Source organism: Bubalus kerabau, chromosome 6 (assembly GCF_029407905.1).
Source record: "Bubalus kerabau isolate K-KA32 ecotype Philippines breed swamp buffalo chromosome 6, PCC_UOA_SB_1v2, whole genome shotgun sequence".
Classification (NCBI taxonomy): Eukaryota; Metazoa; Chordata; class Mammalia; order Artiodactyla; family Bovidae; genus Bubalus; species Bubalus kerabau.
Window position 1 is genome coordinate 20,774,417 of NC_073629.1, and position 23,558 is coordinate 20,797,974.

The 23,558-nt window shown below is 38.8% G+C and overlaps 1 protein-coding gene across 3 annotated transcripts in view; it reads left to right on the forward strand.

The window, feature by feature from the left end:
- Positions 1-965: 965 nt before the first annotated feature.
- Positions 966-23,558, forward strand: part of CTSS (cathepsin S) — a 41,640-nt gene continuing 19,047 nt past the window's right edge. Inside the window, exons 1-8 of one of the 3 annotated variants that reach the window (XM_055584397.1) lie at positions 966-1,094; positions 2,829-2,923; positions 3,864-3,990; positions 7,085-7,207; positions 8,044-8,193; positions 9,924-10,151; positions 11,399-11,564; positions 12,839-12,941. In XM_055584397.1, coding sequence (XP_055440372.1) covers positions 3,865-3,990; positions 7,085-7,207; positions 8,044-8,193; positions 9,924-10,151; positions 11,399-11,564; positions 12,839-12,941 — 896 coding nt within the window. In that variant the 5' untranslated portion in view covers positions 966-1,094; positions 2,829-2,923; position 3,864. Of the gene's footprint in view, positions 1,095-2,770; positions 2,924-3,863; positions 3,991-7,084; positions 7,208-8,043; positions 8,194-9,923; positions 10,152-11,398; positions 11,565-12,838; positions 12,942-23,558 lie in introns of those variants that run through there. The other 2 variants (XM_055584398.1, XM_055584396.1) reach the window with 2 other exon arrangements.

Here is a 23,558-nt window from a genome sequence, read left to right on the forward strand (position 1 = left end):
GTTGAGTGACAGTGAAGTGAAAGTCACTCAGTCATGTCCAACTCTTTGTGACTCCATGGACTATACAGTTTATGGAATTCTCCAGGCCAGAGTACTACAGTGGGTCACCTTTCCCTTCTCCAGGGGATCTTTCCAACCCAGGTCTCCCACATTGCAGGTGGATTCTTTACCAGCTGAGCCACAAGGAAAGCCCAAGAATACTGGAGTGGGTAGCCTATCCCTTCTCCAGGGGACCTTCCCGACCCAGGAATCAAACCAGGGTCTCCTGCACTGCAGGCAGATTCTTTTCCAACTGAGCTATAAATGAGGATAATAATCATCCTACCTCACAGCAGTGAGAAGATTAAATAATAATATACAAAGACTATAGCACATTGGAGAAGAAGTGGCAACCCACTCCAGTTTTCTTTCCTGGAGAATCCCATGGACAGAGGAGCCTGGTGGGCTAAGATCCATGGGGTTGCAAAGAGTTGGACACGACTGAAGTGACTTAGCACGCACACATGCACAGAGAACATTCACTGGCATATAATTGGTGCATCCAACAAATGTTAGCTAGGACTGTTATAATAATAAAGTGTGGAAAAAGTGAAGAGGATAATAAGTATAAAAGTCCTTGAAGCATGAAGAAAGCTAGCTGCTTTGAATGTAAGATTTATGTATGAGAAGAGCTGCCTTAGTCTGACTGCTTTAATAAAATACCATAAACTGAGTGGCTTATAAATGTGTGTATGTGCGCTCCGTCATGTCCAACTTTTTGCCACCCCATGGGATTGTAGCTCACCAGGCTCTGTCCATGGGATTTTCCAGACAAGAATACTGGAGTGGGTTGCCATGCCCTCCTCCAGGGGATCTTCCTGACCCAGGAAATGAACCCATGTCTCCTGCATCTCCAGCATTGGCAGGCAGATTCTTTACCGCTGAGCCGCTTGGGAAGCTTATAAACAAGCGAAATTTATTTCCTCACAGTTCTGGAGGCTGGAAAGTCCAAGATCAAGACGCTGGCAGATTCACTGTCTGGTGAGGCTCCCTTCCTGGTTCATATATGGCTGTCAGTGAACACATGGTGAGCTGTGTCCTCCAAGATGAAAGGGGTAAGAAAGCTCTCTGGGCTGGGAGTGTTCAACATAAACCTGCCATGGTCTGTCATATTAGAAAAGAGTCCATTAAAGAGCACTAATGTCATGCCAAATATAGGGACTCAGGACTCAGAAGCCATTTTGAATGTTTCCACTGACCGAAGATGGGACAATACGAGAAACATTAACTGTAAAGCTGCATTGAATTGAAGCACATAAAATATGGTTAAACCCATGAATTCATAATGATACAAAAATGACTCAAAGGTTTCCAATGTTCAGACTGTATTTGGAACTCAGAGCAAACTTTTTTTTAATGTTTAAGATAGGGAAATATAAATACTGACATGTTTGAGAACATTAGATGTAATAATGGTATTGGAATTTTATTTATTTCAGAGTCTTTATCTTTTAGAGATACACATTGATATATTTACATGTGAAATAATCTGATGTCTAGTATTTGGTTCAAAATAATCTGGGTAAGTGGGAAGGTAAATAAAGCAAGATTGGCCACATATTGATAATTGTTAAAGCAGGATAATGGTTTCATGGGGCTCACTTTACCATATCTCTATGTTTATTTATGTCTAATTATCCACAGTAGAAGTGTTTTTTTTAAACAAAAGCTACGTGCATATAGCTGATTTTGCTGTACAGCAGAAACTAACAACATTGTGAAGCAATTATACTCCAATAAAACTTTTTAATAAAAAAAAGCTAAATGACCATAAGCATGAAAATGTCTACTACAGATAAGAATATTCAACATTGTAATGATCTTGAGTCTCCACAAATTTATAATATGTGTATTGAACATATTTATGATACATATGTCTTCTCTAGTGGCTCAGATGGTAACGAGTCTACTTGCAATGTGGGAGACCAGGTTTGATACCTGGGTGGGGAAGATCCCCTGGAGAAGGGAATGGCAACCCACTGCAGTATTCTTGCCTGGAAAATCCCACGGACAGAGGAGCCTGGTGGGCCCCCATCCTTGGGGTCACAAAGAGTCGGACAAGACTGAGCAACTCATTCACTCACTCACTCACTTATGATATATATACTAATTCAATATAAATATCAATTTAAATAAACTGACAAGTTTTCAGAAAGCTTGATAAACTGATTTTTAAAACTCATGTGGAAAAGTTAACAGGCACAAAACATTAAGACAACTTCGATAAGGAAGAATAAACATAAGAGTGATCTACCCTGTTAGACATCAAAACATATTCAAAGCTATTTTAATTAAAACCCTGTGTTATTGAAGGGGCAATAGGAAAGAGAACGCATTAGTGAACTCAGAAACTGACCCATGGGTAAACGGGAATTCTCATCTGGGTGCGAGTTAGACAACAGTAGATCATGGATGAGTTGTGTTAAAAACAATAAAGCAGTTTTTCCTAGGAAATCATGGAGGAAACCCGGAATTCAGGAACTTACTCCTAATCTCTTCATAACTAAAATTTTCCATCTGAAAGTTGCTGTTTTTAGATAAATTGAATAATCAAAATGATGAGAGTTTAAAGAGTAAACTTGTACTCATGTTATTTTGCTGAGTTTGTTCTATTGATCCCTTTTGCTGGGGGCTCTTTTTTGTTGATTTACTGTACCCACTTTGTCTCCAAAACCATAGTGAGAGAGCTGGAGGTGGCACACTTACTTAGATTTTAAATGAAACTGAAATGAAAGTTCACTTCCTCATTGTGGACGCCTCATGTGACAAGTTCCAATTTCTTTTTAAAGTCACTTTAGCTGAAGTCTCACTGCTGCCTTTGAAAACTTTGGAGAGAGCCCACCGTCAACATTCTTAGTCTGGGAGGACCTGCTTGTTCTATCACGTATGTACGGTCTGTCCTTTTTCTCCTACTTGGTCCTTAAACCTTTCACTGGTGTTTTTAGCTTGCTCTGCCTGCCAGGTTTTACATCGTTTCTTTCAGGAAGTAAACTAAACAATCATTGTTGCTCAATTTGCCTCTTATTTTTTTGACTAAAAAGAATCCATTTTTGAAAAGCTTAATGTCGGCTTGAATATCTAAATCCTGAGGCTAACACATAGCTTTCTTTGGACTATAATTTGAAGATTTATATGGTTAAAAATACAGCTGTTTTGAATTAAAAAGAAGTGGAAAAGAAAGTAGAATCCAGTTTGAGGTAGTTAGTCACTCAACAGTTGCTTTGTATTAAATATAGAAGTGATGTTTTCAAAAGTAGTTAACGCTTCTTTTGAAGCAGATATTTTGATTTTTAGGGATAAAAAGGTAAAATGATCCAAGGATGTGAAAGTAGTACATAGGAGTTGTCTTTTAACTACCTCTGAAGGTTGTGGATATTTGAATAGACCAGTTAAGAAGAGCTTGTGTATTAAATAATTATCAGGATAAACTGATTTTTCAAAGGTTTGCCTTCTTCTTAAATATTATTAATATTTTGGAACAGAGAAAAGAGGATTTCCCGTGGATTAGATTTGTTGTCAAATCCTGTAAAGTCCCTGCTTCTCTCATCTCCACATCCTCCCAAATTCGGATGTAAATTTGGTTTACCAGATATCAGGAAATTTTTTGAAAATCAAAATGGTATTTAGAATTGGAAGTGGCATTTCAGACAAAGATCTGCAGTTACTCCCTGTCAGTATATAATCCAAAAAGTTTCCTGCATGATTCTGATTTGTAACATTCTGTCTCTTTGACAGGCTCTGCATTGCTTCTTGTTGAGAAAAAAGTATGGTCACATTAGGTGCAGCTAATATTGAGTCTTCCTGTGTCATCTTTCCTTTAACAGAATGAACTGGCTGGTGTGGGCACTCCTGCTGTGCTCCTCTGCAATGGCACAAGTGCACAGAGACCCCACTCTGGATCATCACTGGGATCTCTGGAAGAAAACCTATGGGAAACAATACAAAGAAAAGGTAGATTGACTGCCGTTTGAGCAATTTGCTTTTACTCAAGTACCCTACATGTTCTTTTAAAAAAAATATTTGTTTGACTGCACCAGACTTTGGGGCTTCCCAGGTGGCTCAGATGGTAAAGAATGCACCTACAAAGCAGAAGACCTGGGTTCAATCCCTGGGTTAGGAAGATTCCCTTGGAGAAGGGAATGGCAACTCATTCCAGTATTCTTGCCTGGAAAATTCCACGGAAGTATAGGAGCCTGGCAGGCTACAGTTAATGGGGTCACAAAGAGTCGGACACAACTGAATGACTATCACCAGGCCTTACTTGTGGAATTCGAACTTAGTTGCGGCATATGTGATCTAGTTCTCTAACTAGGGATCGAACTCTGCACCCTGACCCTGCGCTGGGAGCATGGAATCTTCACCACTGGACCACCAGGGAAGTACCCCCCCCCCTACATATTTTGACAAGCAGTGTCTTCAGTAAATGTTACACACTCATTTTCTTACCAGATTCTCTTCTTGGCCCTAGAATTTCATCAAGAAACAAAAATTTCCTGTTTTTAGGGCACTTATATTCTGAAAGGAGAGATAGGAAAGAAGCAAATAAATAAGCATATATATAATGGAGATGCGTTTGAGCAAACTCAGGGAGATAGTGAAGGACAGGGAAGCCTGGCGTGCTGCCGTACGTGGGATCGCACAGAGCTGGACATGACTTAGCCACTGAACAACAATATGATGCAAACAGTGGAACAAAATAAAGCAAGACCTAGGGGGTTGGAGGAGGGTCTTCGGTGAAGGCTGTGAGGGGTTGGGAGTGATTATCTTCCACATGTGACAGTATGGTCAGGGAAGGCCTCACATGGGAAGGTACCAGGCCAAGAGGGAAAGAGTGCACGTTTGAGGAACAAAAAGACCTGTCCTCAGTCCCTGGCACAGAGAAGCACTGGCAGATGTTTTTTCTTGACTCTCACTTCCCACTTTGTACTTTTGTTTTTATTTCTAAACATACTTCTTGATTGAGTTTAATACTTAACCCTGGTGCTTCAAATAACTAAGTCCTAAAACTATGATGTTCTAGTCACTAAGTCATATCTGACTCTTGCGACCTGCCAGGGTCCTCTGTCCATGGGATTCTCCAGGCAAGAATACTGGAGTGGGTTGCCGTTTCGTTCTCCATCTAAAACTATAATATATGAATTTGTAAGCAAAGATTATATATAAATTTATTTATTTGATGTGATTTTTATATAAAAATGCCCTGAGTTGTTTTCTTAGTAGTGATGAATTTCACCCTCACCCATTCCCCTTTATGGGTGAGGGTGAAAATTGCAGGCCTCTAATTTCCATGTTAACCAAAGTTAGATGTGCAGTTAGCACCACTATCTGGTTAAATGAATGTTATCTTACTTTTTAATGATTCTAGTCCATTAGGAGGAGTGCAAGAGACTTTTGATTAGTACCCCACTATTAAAATCTATCTCACAGTTCTCCTCTTTTTTTTTCCTTTCCTATACTTCATTAGATTTGTCTTTATTTTATTTTTCACTCTAGTGGTTTGGAAGTATATCTGTATATGTCTTTTACTAGGATAACAGTAAAGTCTTGCTTGAAGGCAGAGGGACTGCTTAGACTTACTACCTAGACTTACTTACTACCTAGAACCAGCACTTAGGCCTGGGTTCTAACACTCAATGAAATTAGACAGAAAAGAGTTGTTGCTGACTGCTCACTGGGCTGTGGCTTGTTGTAAACTGTGGCCTTATGGGTGGAGGTGAGGGTCAGCAATTCTAAGAGGCACCATGTATATTGCATTCTATGTAAATTAAGCTCCTGGAGGCCAAGAAAATCAGTAGCCTGAATATGAATTTATGCTGGATAAAATTAAGATAATAGGACCAAAGGTATTCTTTAAAGTATGAATAATGGAATGACATCTACATGAATGAAAAAGAAATTGTGAAATGCATTAGAAATCCAATTAGAAACCTCAGAAATGAAAAAATAGAGTCATTAAAATAAGAACTCAACAAAAGCGATGAACTCCAAACTGGAAAGAGCTGGATAGAATCAGATCTGGAAGATAGTACTGAGGCATTCACCAAGAAGGCAGCACACAAAAATAAAATGGAAAAACTATGAAAATGCAGGTAAAAGAGATGAAAGAAAGTTTGAGGCTCCAAATACATCTGATGGAATGATGATGCAGAAGCAATATTTGAAGGGATACTGGTTGAGAATTTTCCAGATATGGAAAAAAGAATGTTCCTGAATCCTCTAGTCGAAAGTGCTTTCCAGTCAAAAATACTACACAGAGGAAAATAAAGAAACCCATACCCACAAACATGTAGTGAAGCTGCAAAATATCAAAGAGAAAAAGAAAATCATATAAGTTACTGAAGTTAGAAACATTACAACAATTAGACTGACAACAGACCTCTAATCTACAATAATAGATACTAGAAGGCAATTCAGAAATACCTTCAAATAACTGAAGAAAAACAGCTATAAATTTATAATCAGACTAAACTATTTTTCAAGAGTGAGGGTAGGGACTTCCCTGGTAGTCCGGTGGCTAAGACTCCCTGCTCCCAATGCAGGGGGCTCCGGTTCAGTCCCTGCTCAGGGATCCCACATGCCACATGCCACATCCCACATGCCACAACTAAAGTTCCCGCATGCTCTAACAAAGATCCTGCAGGATTTTTTCTAAGACCTAAGACAGAGTGCAGCTAAATAAATAAATAATTATATACATATTTTTTTTTAAAAAGATGTTTTAAAAGGCCTATAATGATTAAGTGAGTTTACCACTTACAAAGAATATACTTCCAACAAATTGCAATTTCTAAAAAAAAACCTTTCTAGCATATTGAGGAAGTTCATTGTACATATCTAAAATGATATTAATCACCAAGAGAACAATTAAGAGGAAGAGTTAAGATTGGTGTGCAGTTTTTCCCAGTTACGCTTATTTATTCATATCCATTTATTTGCATGCTCCCAGACAGATCCACATTTAATGGAATGCTTCATAATATGTATATTTTCATTATTGAACACATTTGTGCAGGATTCAGTATAATGATGTTTCTTTTTATTTTAGAATGAGGAAGTAGCACGGCGTCTCATCTGGGAAAAGAATCTAAAAACTGTTACGCTTCACAATCTGGAGCATTCAATGGGAATGCATTCATATGAGCTAGGCATGAACCACCTAGGAGACATGGTAGGTAAATTATAAATAATCCTACATTCATCTTTGGGTAGACTGGATTTCTGTCTCCCCAAAGGCAATTTGAAGGTAAACAACAAAGGAGTGTTTTATATGTATATGAACATAAAATTAGAAAATAGAATTTAGGGACATAAGAATTTGCAGATTCCTTATTGATTTACACTGTGACCACTTTCCTTAATAAATCCCTCTTTAGGGGAATATTTTAAACTCACAGACCACAGTTAATTTTACTTTTATTAATTTTAGAAAATATTGCCTAAAGACTACTCACAACATTTTAGAATACGTTACCATACTTATGTAAATCTAAACTGATAATGTAATATGGTCCACCTGCTTTCTTAATGGGGGAGTGTGGGTATTAATATAAAGTAACCTTTCATTAGTTATTAGATTCTGCTCTATCTTACAAAAAATTTTCACTGTGGCCAAAATTAAGAATAATAGTACCCTTTGGAAGGGAACACCCTAAGTGGATTAAATGCAGGAATCTTTTACAGTTCTTTCTCATAAGCAAAATCAGTTTAGTCCACTTTTTAGAGAACCCTTCTTATAAAATTCTGCCTTGCTTTGAAAGAAAAATATGCCTCTCTGTAACTTTTAGTTTTTTATCTTTTCTTCTTCTCCTTCCCAATGTCTGACTGGGATGCTAACGGCAAAGTGTAGGACTAAAGAGACCTGGATAATTCACCTACCAGATAGTTATCTATGTTAGTCACAACTCCACTGGTTTTTCTCAGTTGTTAAATATATTCACAGTTGTAATTTTCAAGATATTGACCATAAGGATATAAGTGAAAGGACATATGTGTATATCTCTGTAGACCAGTGAAGAAGTGATATCTTTGATGAGTTCCTTGAGAGTTCCCAGCCAATGGCCAAGAAATGTCACTTACAAGTCAGACCCTAATCAGAAATTGCCTGATTCTATGGACTGGAGAGAGAAGGGGTGTGTTACTGAAGTGAAATACCAGGTGAGTATTATCATCTTAGGCCTCTGTACCTCAGGTAGAGGTCTCTCTTCCTTAAATACTTAGTCTAGCTGTATCATTTAGCAGTGAATCTTATAGTCCCTTTTAGGTTACTTTCTAAATATGTTTGCTATTCTTATCTTCCCATCTACACTGTGACCTTCTGAAGGGCCTGGACCACATATCATACTTTTCTTATTTCCCATAGTGCTGAGAATACCAACAGTTAGCATCATATTTGACTAAGCAAAAAACTGTAAATTTAGCAAATAGGTCTTTAAGAAAGACTTTTAGTGTTCATACTATCCATCAACTGCACTGGACCCTCCACCAGTCAGTTATTTGAGAAATAGTATCATATGTGTGAGAAAATTTCAATCAAAAAGTTTATTCCTCCATCTCACTTAGGAATTTCAGGATTGATAGAGAGGAAATAACTAAAGCTAAATGTGACCTGTAAGTTGTACCCATCAAGTTAGTTCTTGACTAAGGCTTACATTGCTAAGAAATAGGGGCTTTATAAATGTGTTCCTATATTTTTATATTTCCTTTAATTTTCTTGTAAAAAAAAAAGCTACAAAAATCCTAAATTAATTAGGGATAACTAAGGATAAAAGGCTTCTTAGGTGGTGGTGCTAGTGGTAAAGAACCTGCCTGCCATTGCAGGAGACACAAGAGACACGGTTCAATCCCTAGGTTGTAAAGATCCCCTGGAGATGAGCATGGCAATCTACTTCAGTATTCTTGCCTGGAGAATCCCATGGACAGAGGAGCCTTGCAGGCTCCAGTCCATAGGGTTGCAAAGAGTCAGACATGACTGAAGCAACTTAGCACGCAAGGATAAAACATATATATCACCTTGGAGGTCAGGATAAGGGAGAAGAATCAATGTCCTTCGAAGCTGCCCCAAGCCTGTGACCAAAGAAAAATATAAAAATTAAGAAACGAATGATACTGCTAATCTCGTAATTCTTTTCCATCTAGATATTTGTCTTTCAACTAGTTTTGAGTTTCTCAGTGGAATTCTGTTAAAGTTTGAGAAGACCCTATAACTACCCATCTAAGTGTTCACTATAAATATTAATAATTTAATGAGCTCCTTCTCTGAGTGCTTGCATTTCAATGGGTGATTTTACTTTAACCAAAAGCAGACTGAACTTGCTTCCTTCCAATAGGCAGCCAAGTGAAATGAGAGGAGGAGGGAGTGCAGTTATGATGTGGCTTGGACCCCTCTGCACCTTTTTAAACTAAAGCAGCTTTGTGTTTTTCTATTTATGCTTCCCAGTAAAATAACTTATGATCAAAAAATTCTAAAGCTAAAAATGTCCAAAAAATGCTAGTCTTATCTTTCAGGCAACATTTGGCAGGAGGAAGGGTGTTTTAGGTCAAGGAATCATCCTAGTTCCTCTCAAAAATCCCTTTCCTGTTGGCATCTATCTCCCCTATTATGGGGTGAAAACAGCTGGTATTTGGTACATTCTCAGTAAATACTGTTTCTTAACATATTTGAATATGGCAACTATGCCATGAGGTCAGCCATTCATAAATATTCATTAAAGTTAAGACTTGTTCGGAGAACAATCATTGCCATGGTCTAAGGGGAGGGGAAATGGTAGAGGGGGAGCTCTTCCTGAACTGATGCAAGTGCTGACATGTTGGGAGTTGCCCAGTTTGCATTATGGAAGCCATCCTTGCTAACTATGATTGCCCTTGTGATTTTGTCTCTGTTGTAGGGTGCTTGTGGTTCTTGCTGGGCTTTCAGTGCTGTGGGAGCCCTGGAAGCACAAGTGAAGCTGAAAACAGGAAAGCTGGTGTCTCTGAGTGCACAGAACCTGGTGGATTGCTCAACTGCAAAATATAGGAATAAAGGCTGCAATGGAGGCTTCATGACAGAGGCTTTCCAATATATCATTGACAACAATGGCATCGATTCAGAAGCTTCCTATCCCTACAAAGCCATGGTGTGCCTGCAAGTTAACTTTTTGTACTGCCCCTTATAAGGAGGGATAACCTTATGTTATCCCTCCAACTCACTGTACTAAACTTATCACCAAGCCAAGTGCTTGAGAAGCAGTGCTGCGTGGTGTGTGTGTGTGTGTGTGTGTGTGAAACAGAGAGAGAGAAGGAGAACAAAACTCAATCAAGAATTCTTAAATTCTTAAGAGTTCTCTTTCTTATGCAGCAGCCTTCTTAATTTATCAGTGGCACAATAATTTAAAACAAGCAGGTGGAGTTCATGCTTAAAAATGAATTTTCAGCAAACCTTCCTTAAAATTCTTTGTATATCTGCCTGGTATTTAAACTTTTTTGTCTTGCAAACTCCTGTGCTCAACCTTATTCTCAGATCATCAACCACACAATTCTTCTACCTTACTAAAGAGTTAAATAATGCTCTCCTCCTCCTCCAAGTCTCACCACACGTTTTGTTAAATGATAGGACAGAAAATTTAAAAAAGATAAAAATATCACTCAAACCCTCCTGCCTTAACCACTATTATTTTGGTTTATTTCTTTCAAGTTCTTTTTCCTATAAGGCATTTTTTAAAACCTAGTTATATACACAACAAACATGAATTTGCAACTTCCCCTTTCTCACTTGAGATATGGTATTTTTAAACCAATATTTGGGCTTCCCTTGTGGCTTAGAGGTAAAGAATCTGCCTGTCAATGCAGGAGACATGGGTTCAGGAAGATCCCCTGGAGGAGGGAAAGGCAACCCACTCCAGTATTCTTGCCTGGGAAATCCCGTGGACAGAAGAGCCTGGCTACCTATAGTCCATGGGGTCACAAAAGAGTCAGCCACGACTTAGCAACTGAACAATCAAACCAATATTTAATCTTCAGATCATCTTGCAGGCATTATACCATCAAAAAGATTTTAAAGCTCTAGTCTAGTCTTAATGTAGTGTTTCCCTAACAATCCACCTAGAGTCTGAGAGACTTTACCCTGGCAACTTTTGTACACATGAAGATGTTCACAATTTAAAGCAATAGAAGAGTTCTATATTTCCTCTGTTAGTGGTGAAACGTAGAGCTATTAGGATTTGGAAGATTTAATATTTCTTTTTTTAAAAATAAGAAAGAGCCTTAGATACTTGAAAGGATGAATGAGAAAAGAAAACATATTTGCAATCCAGACTTAGGATACTGTCAATTTATAAAGGAAGTTGAAGTCCACTTCTTTTTCTGACTTATCCTTTCCCCACAGGATGGAAGGTGCCAGTATGATGTAAAAAATCGAGCTGCCACATGTTCAAGGTATATTGAACTTCCCTTCGGCAGCGAAGAGGCCTTAAAAGAAGCCGTGGCCAATAAAGGACCTGTGTCTGTTGGTATAGACGCGAGCCATTCTTCTTTCTTCCTCTACAAAACTGGTAAAAACCTAGACACATTACCCTCATGCTTTGTACTGCCCTCTCATTGGAGGAAAGAATGTCCTCCTTCCCCATCACTCTGCCTCTGAAAGCTTAGATTAGGTTAAATGGAATCCTCCATCTCATTTCACTTCATACATGTATTTTTACACCCAGTTCTCATTAGTGAAGTAAGACTTGAAAAAATTTACTAAGACTGCATGCCAGGTTCGATGCTAAATTCTTTCTACACACTATCTCATTTAATCTCCATGTGTGCTTGTTGCTCAGTCGTGTCCAACTCTGCGATCCCATGAACTATAGCCTGCCAGACTCCTCTGTCCTTGGAATTTTCCAGGCCAGAATGCTGGAGTAAGGTGCCATTTCCTCCAACAGGGGATCTTCCTGACCCAGGGATCAAACTTATATCTCTTGCGTCTCCTGCATTGGCAGGCAGATTCTTTACCACTAGTACCACTTGGGAAGCCCCTTAATCTTTATAATAACCCTATTTTACAGATGAAAAAAAACATGTCTTAGGTTAACCTACCTAAAGTCATACAGTCTGCAGGTGGTCAGCTGGGATGAGAAACCGTGCTGCCTGAGTCCAGAGCCTGAGCGCCTAGCCTCCGGGTCCACAGTGGGGTGTAGGTGCAGCGCAGCAGAGTACCTGGAGGCCGCCCACTAAGCACAGAACATCATGCTAAACAGACTAGAAGGTTATCATCTTGTTTTAAAGCCTCACCTTAAAGATCATTTCATTCAGCAAAGGATGAAGATGCATAACAATTTAGGAATATATACAAAGAAATACAACAATATAAATTTAAAAAAAATTAGGGATCTTCCCCAGTGGTCCAGTGGTTAAGAATCTTCCTTGCCATGCAGAAGACATGGGTTTGAGACCTGGTGGGGGAATTAAGATCACACATGCTGTGAAGCAACTATGCCCGTGCACCACAATTAGAGAGTCTGCGCACCCCAACAAAAGATCCCATGGGCTACAACTGGGACACAGCACAGCCAAATAGATAATTTTTTTTTAAGTGGAAAAGGTGGCAGTTCATCAAAGGAGCTTTCTGAGGGAACTGTGATTAACTTGATGCCAAACTTTGTGAAACCAAAAAGCAAACAATAGAAAAACCCAGTTGTGACAAGTATGACATGGATGGCAAAGAATCATGCAGCCTAAGTAGTTTACATGAGAGTATGTGTCCCTCACATACGTCCAAACAGGCTAATCAGATAGTGGCACACACCACTTGCTCTTTTTCCTTACCGTGTGTTGTTCTCAGGTGTCTACTATGACCCCTCCTGTACTCAGAATGTGAACCATGGTGTACTCGTGGTTGGCTATGGCAACCTTGACGGGAAGGACTACTGGCTTGTGAAAAACAGGTAATGTGCTCATACTTTCATGTATATTTAATGAAAATTGGTATCTGGACACAGGCGCTTCTCTGTATCTTAATTTCTCCAAATTTCATATGTCCAGGGAACCCAGTGCCCTCCCCACCATTTGGTTCCTTCTCAGAACTTCCCATCTCACTCAAAGGCAACACAACACAACATAGTTACCCCGTTAGATACTATGAATTTGTCTTAGATCCTCCAGAACTAATCAAGCAATAAGTCAGATTAGTTTTATGTCATGTCTGTTCTTGATCCTGCTCCCTCTCCACTTCTATTTATTGCTCTAGTTCAGACATCTCTTGCCTGGACTATCCCTGTAGCTTTCTAGCTGGTCTCCTTTATTTAAAAAACTTTTTTTTTTAATTAAAAATTATTTTGTATAATTTTTAGAAGTTACTTTCCATTTATAGTTTTTACAAACTATCAGCTACCTTCCCCAGTTGGGGTAATACATCCTTGAGTCTGTCTTACACCCACTAGTTAGTACCACCCACTCCCCCGCACCCCCACAGGAAACCACTGCTTTGTTCTCAGTATCTGTGAATCTTCTTCTTTTATGTTATACTCATTTGTTTATTGTATTTTTTTAGATTACACATATAAGTGATATCATATAGTATTTATTTTTCTCTGTCTAACTCATTTCATTCAGCATAATGTCCTCCAAGTCTACCCATGTTGCTGCAAATGATAAAATTTCATTCTTTTTTGTGGTTAAGTAGTATTCCATTAAATGGACTTCCCTGGTGGCTCAGACGGTAAAGCGTCTGTCTACAATGCGGGAGACCTAGGTTTGATCCCTGGGTCAGGAAGATCCCCTGGAAAAGGAAATGGCAATCCACTCCAGTACTATTGCCTGGAAAATCCCATGGATGGAGGAGCCTGGTAGGCTACAGTCCATGGGGTCGCAAAGAGTCGGACACATATATTCTTGATTGCTGAGTTGCTTCAGTCGTGTCCCACTCCTTGAGACCCTATGGACTGTAGCCTGCCCAGCTTCTCTGTCCATGGAATTCTCCAGGCAAGAAAACTGGAGTGGGTTACCATTTCCTTCTCCAAGGGATCTTTCCAACCCATGGATCAAACCCACATCTCTTTGGTCTCCTGCATTGGCAAGACAGGTTATTTACTACTAGCACCACATGGGAATCATCTGTTGATGGGCATTTAGGTGGTTTCCATGTCTTGGCAACTGAAAATATGCTGCTATGAATATTGGTGTGCATGTATCTTTTTGAATTAGTGTTTTTGCTTTTTCAGGATTTATACCCAGGTCTCCTTTACTCTTAAATCTGTCCTTTATACTACTTTCAATCTGGTTTGTCTAGACTATAAGTTTAGAATTTTATCTCCTAGAACCAGTCAGTGTGAGATGAGTGTTCCTGAGTAGAAAAGACAAGTCACCTATGTTTGGTCCCTACCTGTCTGTCAGACTCAGTTCCTGGCACTTTGTCTCACACTTTTCATTCTCGGTTATTGAAGCATACACAGTTACAGTTCCTATCCATATCATTTTATCTTCAATGTCTTCATATCTTGCTTGTTTTGGTCCCTCTGCCTGGAACATCCCTTTTCCTCACTTGGTTTATTCCTTCTTTTCCTTCAAAACCAGCTTAGTCATTATCTATACCGGAAAGTTTTCCCTAAATCCTTGGGCTGGGCAAAATGTCTTTTTTTTTTCCTATGCAAATAAAATGTCCTTTGCATTCTAGAGTATTTTACACAATATATTTAAATTGTTCATTCACCTAACTATCACCCAAGTATTCTGTATATGCCTCTGGGGCAGAGATTATGTTGTGTCCTTGAATCCTTAGCACAGTATGTGGCACCCAACAGCCCCTCAATACATGCATTAGCAGTCTTCTCCAACACCACAGTTTAAAAGCGTAAATTCTTTAGCGCTCAGCTTTCTTTATGGTCCAACTTTCACATCCATACATGACTACTGGAAAAACCATGGCTTTGACTAGACAGACCTTTGTTGGCAAAGTAATATCTCTGCTTTTTAATATGCTGTCTAAGTTTGTCATCGTTTTTCTTTCAAGGAGCAAGTGTCTTTTAATTTCATGGCTGCAATCACCATCTGCACTGATTTTGGAGCCCCCCAAAATAAAGTCTGACACTGTTTCCATTGTTTCCCCATCTATTTGCCATGAAGTAATGGGACCAGATGCCATTATCTTAGTTTTTTGAATGTTGAGCTTTAAGCCAGATTTTTCACTCTCCTCTTTCCCTTTCATCAAGAGGCTCTTTAGTTCCTCTTCACTATCTGCCATAAGGATGGTGTCATCTGCATATCTGAGGTTATTGATATTTCTCCTGGCAATCATGATTCCAACTTGTGCTTCATCCAGCCCAGCATTTTGCATGATGTACTCTGCATTTAAATTAAATAATTCTACCCCTAGCAGCCCTGAGATCTTTATGGAAAATACATAGTCTATAAATCATAAATAAACAAAAAGGTACTGTTCTACCTTTTCCACCTTGTGGCTCACAAAGAAGATGGTAGTCTTTGGATGGCCCTTTGGGAAACAGTTGAAGTGATTAATGTCTTGGTTCATTTAAAACCTATTCACAGCACTAATCAGCTTGGGTCCAAACCAGTGATAGCTTTTTAAAATGGAGCAATACTTTAGCTTCTATATATCTTATTTACTCCCTACAGTAGGTATGCTAAATTCTCTTCTCTACTGAAGTTTCTTTTCAAAGATCATACATCTTTTAGAGTTTTAATTCAAAAGCTCTTCTCAGCACTTGCTAATTTAATAAGCATTTACTAGGCATCTTACAATGAGATAGACAGTATCTAGGCCATGGAAATACAAAAATTAGTAAGAAGTTATCCTATTCTGTAAGGATAGGCTGTAGGGGCTCACAGTCCACTCAAGAATTAGAACAACAAAATACAATACATCATGATATAATATGTCTAGATTTTAGAATAAGCTTGAAGGAAAATTATTCTCTATTTTTAGTAATACATTACCATTTTCAGATTATCAAAGCCTTGGTATCATCTTGTGCTTTTCCTTCTCTCCCTAAACCCACACAGCCCTGTCCTTCAAGCCTCTGATCACACTTTATATGGGTTTTCTCTTTTCCTTTGCTAATGACATTATCTAATTCAGATTCAATTCTCACTCAGCTGTGGAAATATCTTCTTAAAATATGTATCATCTAAACCTATGGTCAAAATTCTAAATAGTCTACCATTTTCATCAAAGTAAAGTCTAAACTTCTGGCCATTCAAGGGTCTCTACTAAGTGCCTTCAAACATAGCCTTCTAGACGTTTCTTCCACTATATTTTCATGTACCTATACTCACACTTTGGCCACAGTGAACCACTTTCTCATCATTCCCTAAATGTAGAGACACTTAGCTATTTCTAATTTGTTACCTATGCCATTTCATCTTTCTGAAATGCCCTTAAAGCCCATTGCTATCTATAGAAACCCCACTGTCTGTGGTCAAATGGGCACCCTCCTATATTCTGGTGGAAGGATTGTAAAATTTTTACAATCCTTCTTGAAAGCAATTTGATAATATGAATCAAGAACTTTCTAACTGTTCGTATTCTTCATCCAATTATTTCCATTTCTTGGAATGTATATGAAGAAAATAATCCTGAATTTTGGGAAAACTTCATACCTGATTTGTATGTATGTATGTAAATGTAGCATTTTTTTCTTTAATAATGAAAACTAGTATGCAGCCAGAAATACCTAAAAATAGGTAGTATTAGATAAATTATGATATAATCAGCCCATGTATTAGAAATTATATTTATTGAGATCATTATCAATAACTGAATAAAATACTTGGAATATGTGTTTAAGTGGGAAAATACATATAAATACAATATTTATATTCAGTATAAGTATAAAGTTTATAGCTCATTTCTCTAGATAAAGAAAAAAAGTCTTTCAAAGAGAAAAATATATATATAGCTCATTTCTCTGATATATATTATACTAAAGGACCAGAAAGAATTATACCAAATGTTAATGATGGTTGTCTTGGGGACTTCCCTGGCAGTCCAGTGAGTCAAGACTCCATGCTTCCCCTACAGGGGATGTTGGTTTCAACCCTGGTCAGGGAACTAAGATCCCACATGCCATGCACAGCCAAGAAAAAAACTGGGATCCCAAATGCCTTGTGGCACAGCAAAAAATGAAAAGGTTGTCTTTGTCTCCCTTTATGTATTTTTGAAATCATCTTTAACAAACGACTTATTATTTTTAAAATTAAAAAAAATTATTAAAATTTTATTTATTCTTCAAAACCTACCCTGAGTGCTATCTTCTCCATACCCAATTCATTAACTCAGAATTGTTTCTCTAACTTCTAAACTCTAGCAATGCTTTATGAATTCTATTATAGCATTTAGCAAATTGTAGCTTCTGTTATAGCTATTTCTAAAAATCATGCTCCATTCACTAAAATATAAACTCCTTAGTGGTAGAATAGTCTCTTGCTCCTGTTTACATCTTCATTTCATACATTGATTCAACAAACATATATTGAGCACCTACCATGCAGCAAGTATAGTGTTAGACAATGAAAAATACAGCCTTTCTCTATCATCCTTCAAGATTTTTTTTTTTGGGAGGGGGGGCTTCCCTGATAGTTCAGTTGGTAAAGAATCCCCCTGCATTGCAGGAGACATCAGTTCGATTCCTGGATTGGGAAGAGTCCCCTGGAGAAGAGAAAGGCTATCCACTCCAATATTCTGGCCTGGAAAATTCCATGGACTCTAGAGTCAATGGGGTTGCAAAGAGTCAGACATGACTGAGTGACTTTAAAAAATTTAAAAAAAAAAATCCTTCAAGATACTCATGTCTAAAACGTAGAGTCAAGGAAACAGGCAGATACAGGTGACCATCCCAATAGAATGTAATAAATGCTAAGATGGGGGTATGCATCCATTGCAGTGGAAGCACAAAACAGTACCTGGCCTAGCCTGGGGAGTCTGGGAAGGCCTTTTAGCCAGATTATTTGACTGAATCTTGAAGGAGGAGAAAGAAATAGCCAGATGAAGAAGGGTAATCAGAACAGAGGAAGGTAAATGTGCCAAAGTCCAGAACTGAGAGAAAGTAAATGAGTTGAGAGAACTGCAGCCTGTTAGAAAGAGATGTGAGATAGGAAGGGAAAAAGTTATGAACAACCACAATTGCTGGCCCAACAAAGACAGATTGGACATAATCATGAATTCCAGGCTCCACAGAGGTTTACTCAAACAAAGCCCTCTTAATATCATCAAACTTGTTCTTAATGCTCTCCTGAAAGGTTAGATTCTATGTGACTTCCAATGATACCAAGTTAACCTTCAGTAAAACAATGTGCGGTCTTTCTCTAATTGGCCTCTTGGTTTTTTTTATTTTCCTTTTGTTTCTACTTAATCTTTTTGGTATGTATATAACACTGTTCTATGTCCCTGAATTTTTCTCCCTTTCTGGATATGAGTATTTAGCTCCTTTTTATAATACAGTGTAGCATAATAACGGAGGAGGCAATGGCACCCCACTCCAATACTGTTGCCTGGAAAATCCCATGGACGGAGGAGCCTGGAAGGCTACAGTCCATGGGGTTGCTAAGAGTTGGACACGACTGAGTGACTTCACTTTCACTTTTCACTTTCATGCATTGAAGAAGGAAATGGCAACCCACTCCAGTGTTCTTGCCTGGAGAACCCCAGGGATGGGGGAGCCTGGTAGGCTGCCATCTATGGGGTCGCACAGAGTCGGACACGACTGAAGCGACTTAGCAGTAGCAGCAGCAGCATAGCATAATAAATAAAAGCATTAACTTTGAAGTCAGGGAGATCTTACTTAGAATCCTAGCTCCTTTACTGTCTGTGTGACCTTAGGCAGGTTATTTAACATCTTATTTAATATCTTGAATAAATTTCAGTTTTCCCATTTGTAAAATGGGAATAATAGTCTCAAGATTACTATAAGGATTAAACAAGATAATGTATGTAAAACATTTATCACATAGTATCTGGCACAGATTATGTATAATAAATCATAGTTATTATTTTTTATTATTCCTCCTTTAAATTTCTATTAAGAGAATATGATCTGATATAGAAAACTATGCCCTCAGCAATATCCCAATGTAAATGCAGTTATGAGTTTTACAGAATGCTTTCATAATGTCTAGCAATATACATAAATGACTTAATACCAAAACATACTTGAGTAAAAATTATTTTATGGGAGCCAAAATAATGCAAAATACCTGATTATAAACCCTCTGATGGTTTGACTGAATCCAGGAATAAAACTAGAGCATATAAGTGAAGAATGATGAACTACATATTTCTTCAGGGACATCTCCCTAAATATTAGGCACTGGAGATTTTTGAGGTTAAACTACTTAAGAAGATCCTTAGTTATTTGGATAGTCTATGTTGCCAATAATGGGCAGATCTATAAATTTAGAAAGCTAGCTGAACTAGAGATACAACTGCTATGGACTTAGAAAAATTTAGGAGCCTGACAAGGACACATTTGGTCAGACTGCCCTCAAAATGGACCAAGATTGTCTTTGCAAAAAAGAGGGAGGAGTTTTATTTAATATGCAGATCAATGAGAAATGGAGGCTCCACAGTTATAGGGGCATAAGACAACTTTGACCTGAGGCAAAAATTAAAGGTATTAACTATGTGCCCAATAGATCTTTAAACTGTGAAGTAGAGTAGGAGGAAAGCCAGAAGAATGCAGTCCTCTGGAAGTTAAATTAAGTGTTTCAGAATGGAGAAAGAAATTGTACATCAAACATTAAGAGGGCAGGTAAGATGAGACTTGAAAACTGTTTAATGAGGCAAGATGGAGGTGAGTGGCAATCTGGGCAAGAGAGATTTCAGTGAAGTGGTGTAATAAATACCTGTCTTGAGTTATAAATCAATAAGCAACATTAGACCTCAGTTCCCCATCTCTCTCAGCTCACTCCTTAGATGATCTCATTTAGTCTCATGGTTTTAAACATCATGTATGTGCTGAGGACTCTTACCTTTATAACTTGAGTGTTAGACTCCATGTCTAACTGTCTACCATTTGACCTCTCCACCTGTGTGTCTCTAGGCCTCTTTAATTTAACACGTTCAAAATAGAACTCTTGACTCCCTGCTGCTGCTGCTGCTAAGTCGCTTCAGTCATGTCCGACTCTGTGCGACCCCATAGACGGCAGCCCACCAGGCTCCCCCGTCCCTGGGATTCTCTAGGCAAGAACACTGGAGTGGGTTGCCATTTCCTTCTCCAATGTATGAAAGTGAAAGATGAAAGTGAAGTCGCTCAGTCGTGTCCGACTCTTTGTGACCCCATGGACTGCAGCCCACCAGGCTCCTCCATCCATGGGATTTTCCAGGCAAATTTCCTCCATCTTGGTAAATGCCAACAGCATTTACTCCAGACCAAAACATTAGAGCCATCTTCTCTTTCTTCATATGATATCCTACATCTAATCTGTCAGCAAATCCTGTCATTTCTACCATCACTAAATTACCCCAAATGTTATTACTTCTCAGTACCTCTACTGTTACCACTCTAGTTCAAGCCACTGTGCATCTCTCTTGGTCTATTGCAATAATCTCCCAACTGATAGTCACTTTCCCTCTCTTTTGCCTATAGTCAATCCTCTACATAGTAGCCAGAATGATCTTTTTTAAATCAAAAAACAAATTTTATTACTCTTCTACTCTAACCCCTCTCATGGCTTCCTTTACACTCAGAATAAAACCCATGATAAGTAAAGCATGACATTTTCTGGTCTCAACCTGCCTCTCCAACCACCTCTCCAACTCCTTTCTCCTCTCTCACTCAGCTTTGGGTACATTAGACTTGTTGCTGTTTCTCAGACATACCAAGATTATTCCCAGCTCTTTCCCCAGGTCTTTGCATCACTTGTACCTTCACTTTACTTAGGTCTTTGCTCAAATATTTCCTCAGATAAGCATCCTCTGACTATATTATCTAAAATGTAGCCCTGGGGAATTCCACGGCAGCCCAGTGGTTAGGACTCGGTGCTTTCACTGCTTGTCGATGTTTGATACCTAGCCAGGGAACTAAGGTCCTGCAAGCTATATGGCACAGCCAAAGAATAAAATAAAATATAGCCATGACTCCCAACACCCTGCATCCCCTTACCATTTATTTTTATTTATACTGAAAGAAGGTGACAGTTTTAGTTGCTCAGTCATGTCTAACTCTTTGGAACCCTATGGACTATAGCCCACCAGGCTTCTCTGTTGATGGAATTCTCTAGGCAAGAATACTGGAGGAGGTAGCCATTCCCTTCTCCAGGTTCTTTATAGTACTTATATTACATATTTCTTTGGTTATTGTACGTTTGCCCTGTAGAATGTATATAGGCTTTAAAAAGACTTTGTCTACCTTGTTTACCTCCATAATCCTAATGCCTAGAGTAGTGTCTGGCACAGCCTAGAAAGTTCAAAGCTGTAATTTGTTAGAAAGGAAATCAGCATGTATTTTAGAAGGAATTTCTGATAAGTTAGTGTCTATAGTATGCAGGGAGAAAGTAGAGGGACCAAACACCCTGTTTTGTTACCAACTAAGACGTTTCCCAGGCCACAAGACTTTATTATTTTTTAAGTGCTATTTCTTTATTATTACTTATTTATTTTATTTTTGGCTGTGCTGGGTCTTCGTTGCTTTACACGGGCTCTCTCTACTTGCAGTGAGCAGGGGCTACTCTTGCTTGCGGTGTGCAGGGTTCTCACTGAGGTGGCTTCTCGTGTGGAGCACAGCCTCTAGGGCACCTGAGCTTCAGTATTGCAGCACACAGGCTTAGTTGCTGTGCAGCATGTGGAATATTCCAAGACTAGGGATCAAACCCATGACCCTGCATTGGTCAGTGGATTCTTATCCACTGCACCACCAGGGAAGTCCATAGGATCTTATTTTTAAAACCAGGACAATCCTAGGCAAAATGGAACTGTTAGTCACCCTAGGAAAAGCACTACATATTTTTAAAGGGGATGGACTCCCCTTTGAGTCCAATCAGATGGACTTATACTTGGATAAAAACAAAAATAGCCATCTCTACTTGTCGAGCATTTACTACAGACACTGTGCAAGCACTTTAAATACATTTTCTCATTTAATTTCTAAGGTAACTATGAGATAGGCATTTTATCCCCATAACACAGAATAGGAAGCTCCTGATACTGAGAGAATTAAGAAACTTTCCCAAAGTTGAACAGTTTGAGTGAAAGGTCTATAGAGTTAATAAAAGTAAACAACTTGGTAAAGACTGGAATGAACATTTGGAACTGATCTTGCATAGTTCTGAAGACAAAAATTTGTCCTCAAATATTTATCTAGCTTGAGGTTTTTAATCAGTTGTATTTTTAAAAGCAGAGTTAGCAATACTCAGCCAAAAAGAGGTCTGGGATGTTCTACAAAGTTGGGCCAGTTGACCTTCTCTGGGACTGGGACTGAATTGAATTGGATATTGAATGGGGTCTGGGACTGCTCGATCTCACTAAGTTCATATTACTAGTCATAAGAGCCTCCACTCAACTTTCGTTACCAGAACTTAAGTCTAAACTCAGTTTATCTAAAATTTTTACCTATTTTTTAGGCAGTAAAAAGATCCTGGATGTTCTGGTTTGAATTTCATTCCCTATACTACCTCACTCACAGGAAGAACGTAGAAAAAAGGATAGTTTAAAAGTTCGTGTAGGCTTTGGCATAAAAGCCTAGATTTGAACCCTTGCTTTGCAGTTAACCACCTGCATGACTTTGGGCAAGCCACTTTACCTCTGCCTGTATTTTTCTTTAGTAAAAAGAAGATAATACCTACCTCACAGGATGGCGATTGAATGAGATAATACATGTTAAGCTACTTAGCACAGAGTAAGTGCTGAATAAGTGGTGGCTATTGATACTAGTAATAGCTTAGCCTTAGTTTATTATGGCTGTTGCTTATCAAACTGGGTACTGAAAACCCTGCATCCATTGATGAGAGGTGACGGTGGAGTTTGGATTTTATTCTCAAGGTATTAGGGAGTCATTCAAGAATTTTAAATGGGAATGGCAATAAATGAAAGGAATCAAAAAAGGAGCCCAGTGAGTTAGTTCTCTGGAGGTCCAGTGGTTAGGACTTGGTGTTTTCACTGCAGGGCCCTGGTTGAATCCATGATCAGAGAACTAAGATCCTCCAAGCCATGTGTATGATGTGGGTGCTCAGTCGCTTAGACATGTCCAACTCTTTGGGACCATTTGGACTGTAGCCCTCCAGGCTCCTCTGTCCATGGGATTTCACAGGCAAGAATACTGGAGTGGGTTGCCATTTCCTACTCCAGAGGATCTTCCTGACCCAGGGATCAAACCTTTGTCTCCTGCATCTTCTGCTTTGGCAGGCAGATTCTTTACCACCGAGCCACCAGAGAAGCCTGTGGTGAGGCAAAAAAAAAAAAAAAAGCCCATAAGAGAGTTTAAGAAAGAGTGATCAGAGAGAGAAGAGAACATCAGGATACAGTAGTATTTGAAAGCCAAGAGGAAAGTGAGGTGAGACTAGTGAAAGTGAAAATCACAGTTGTGTCCTACTCTTTGTGACCCCATAGACGATAC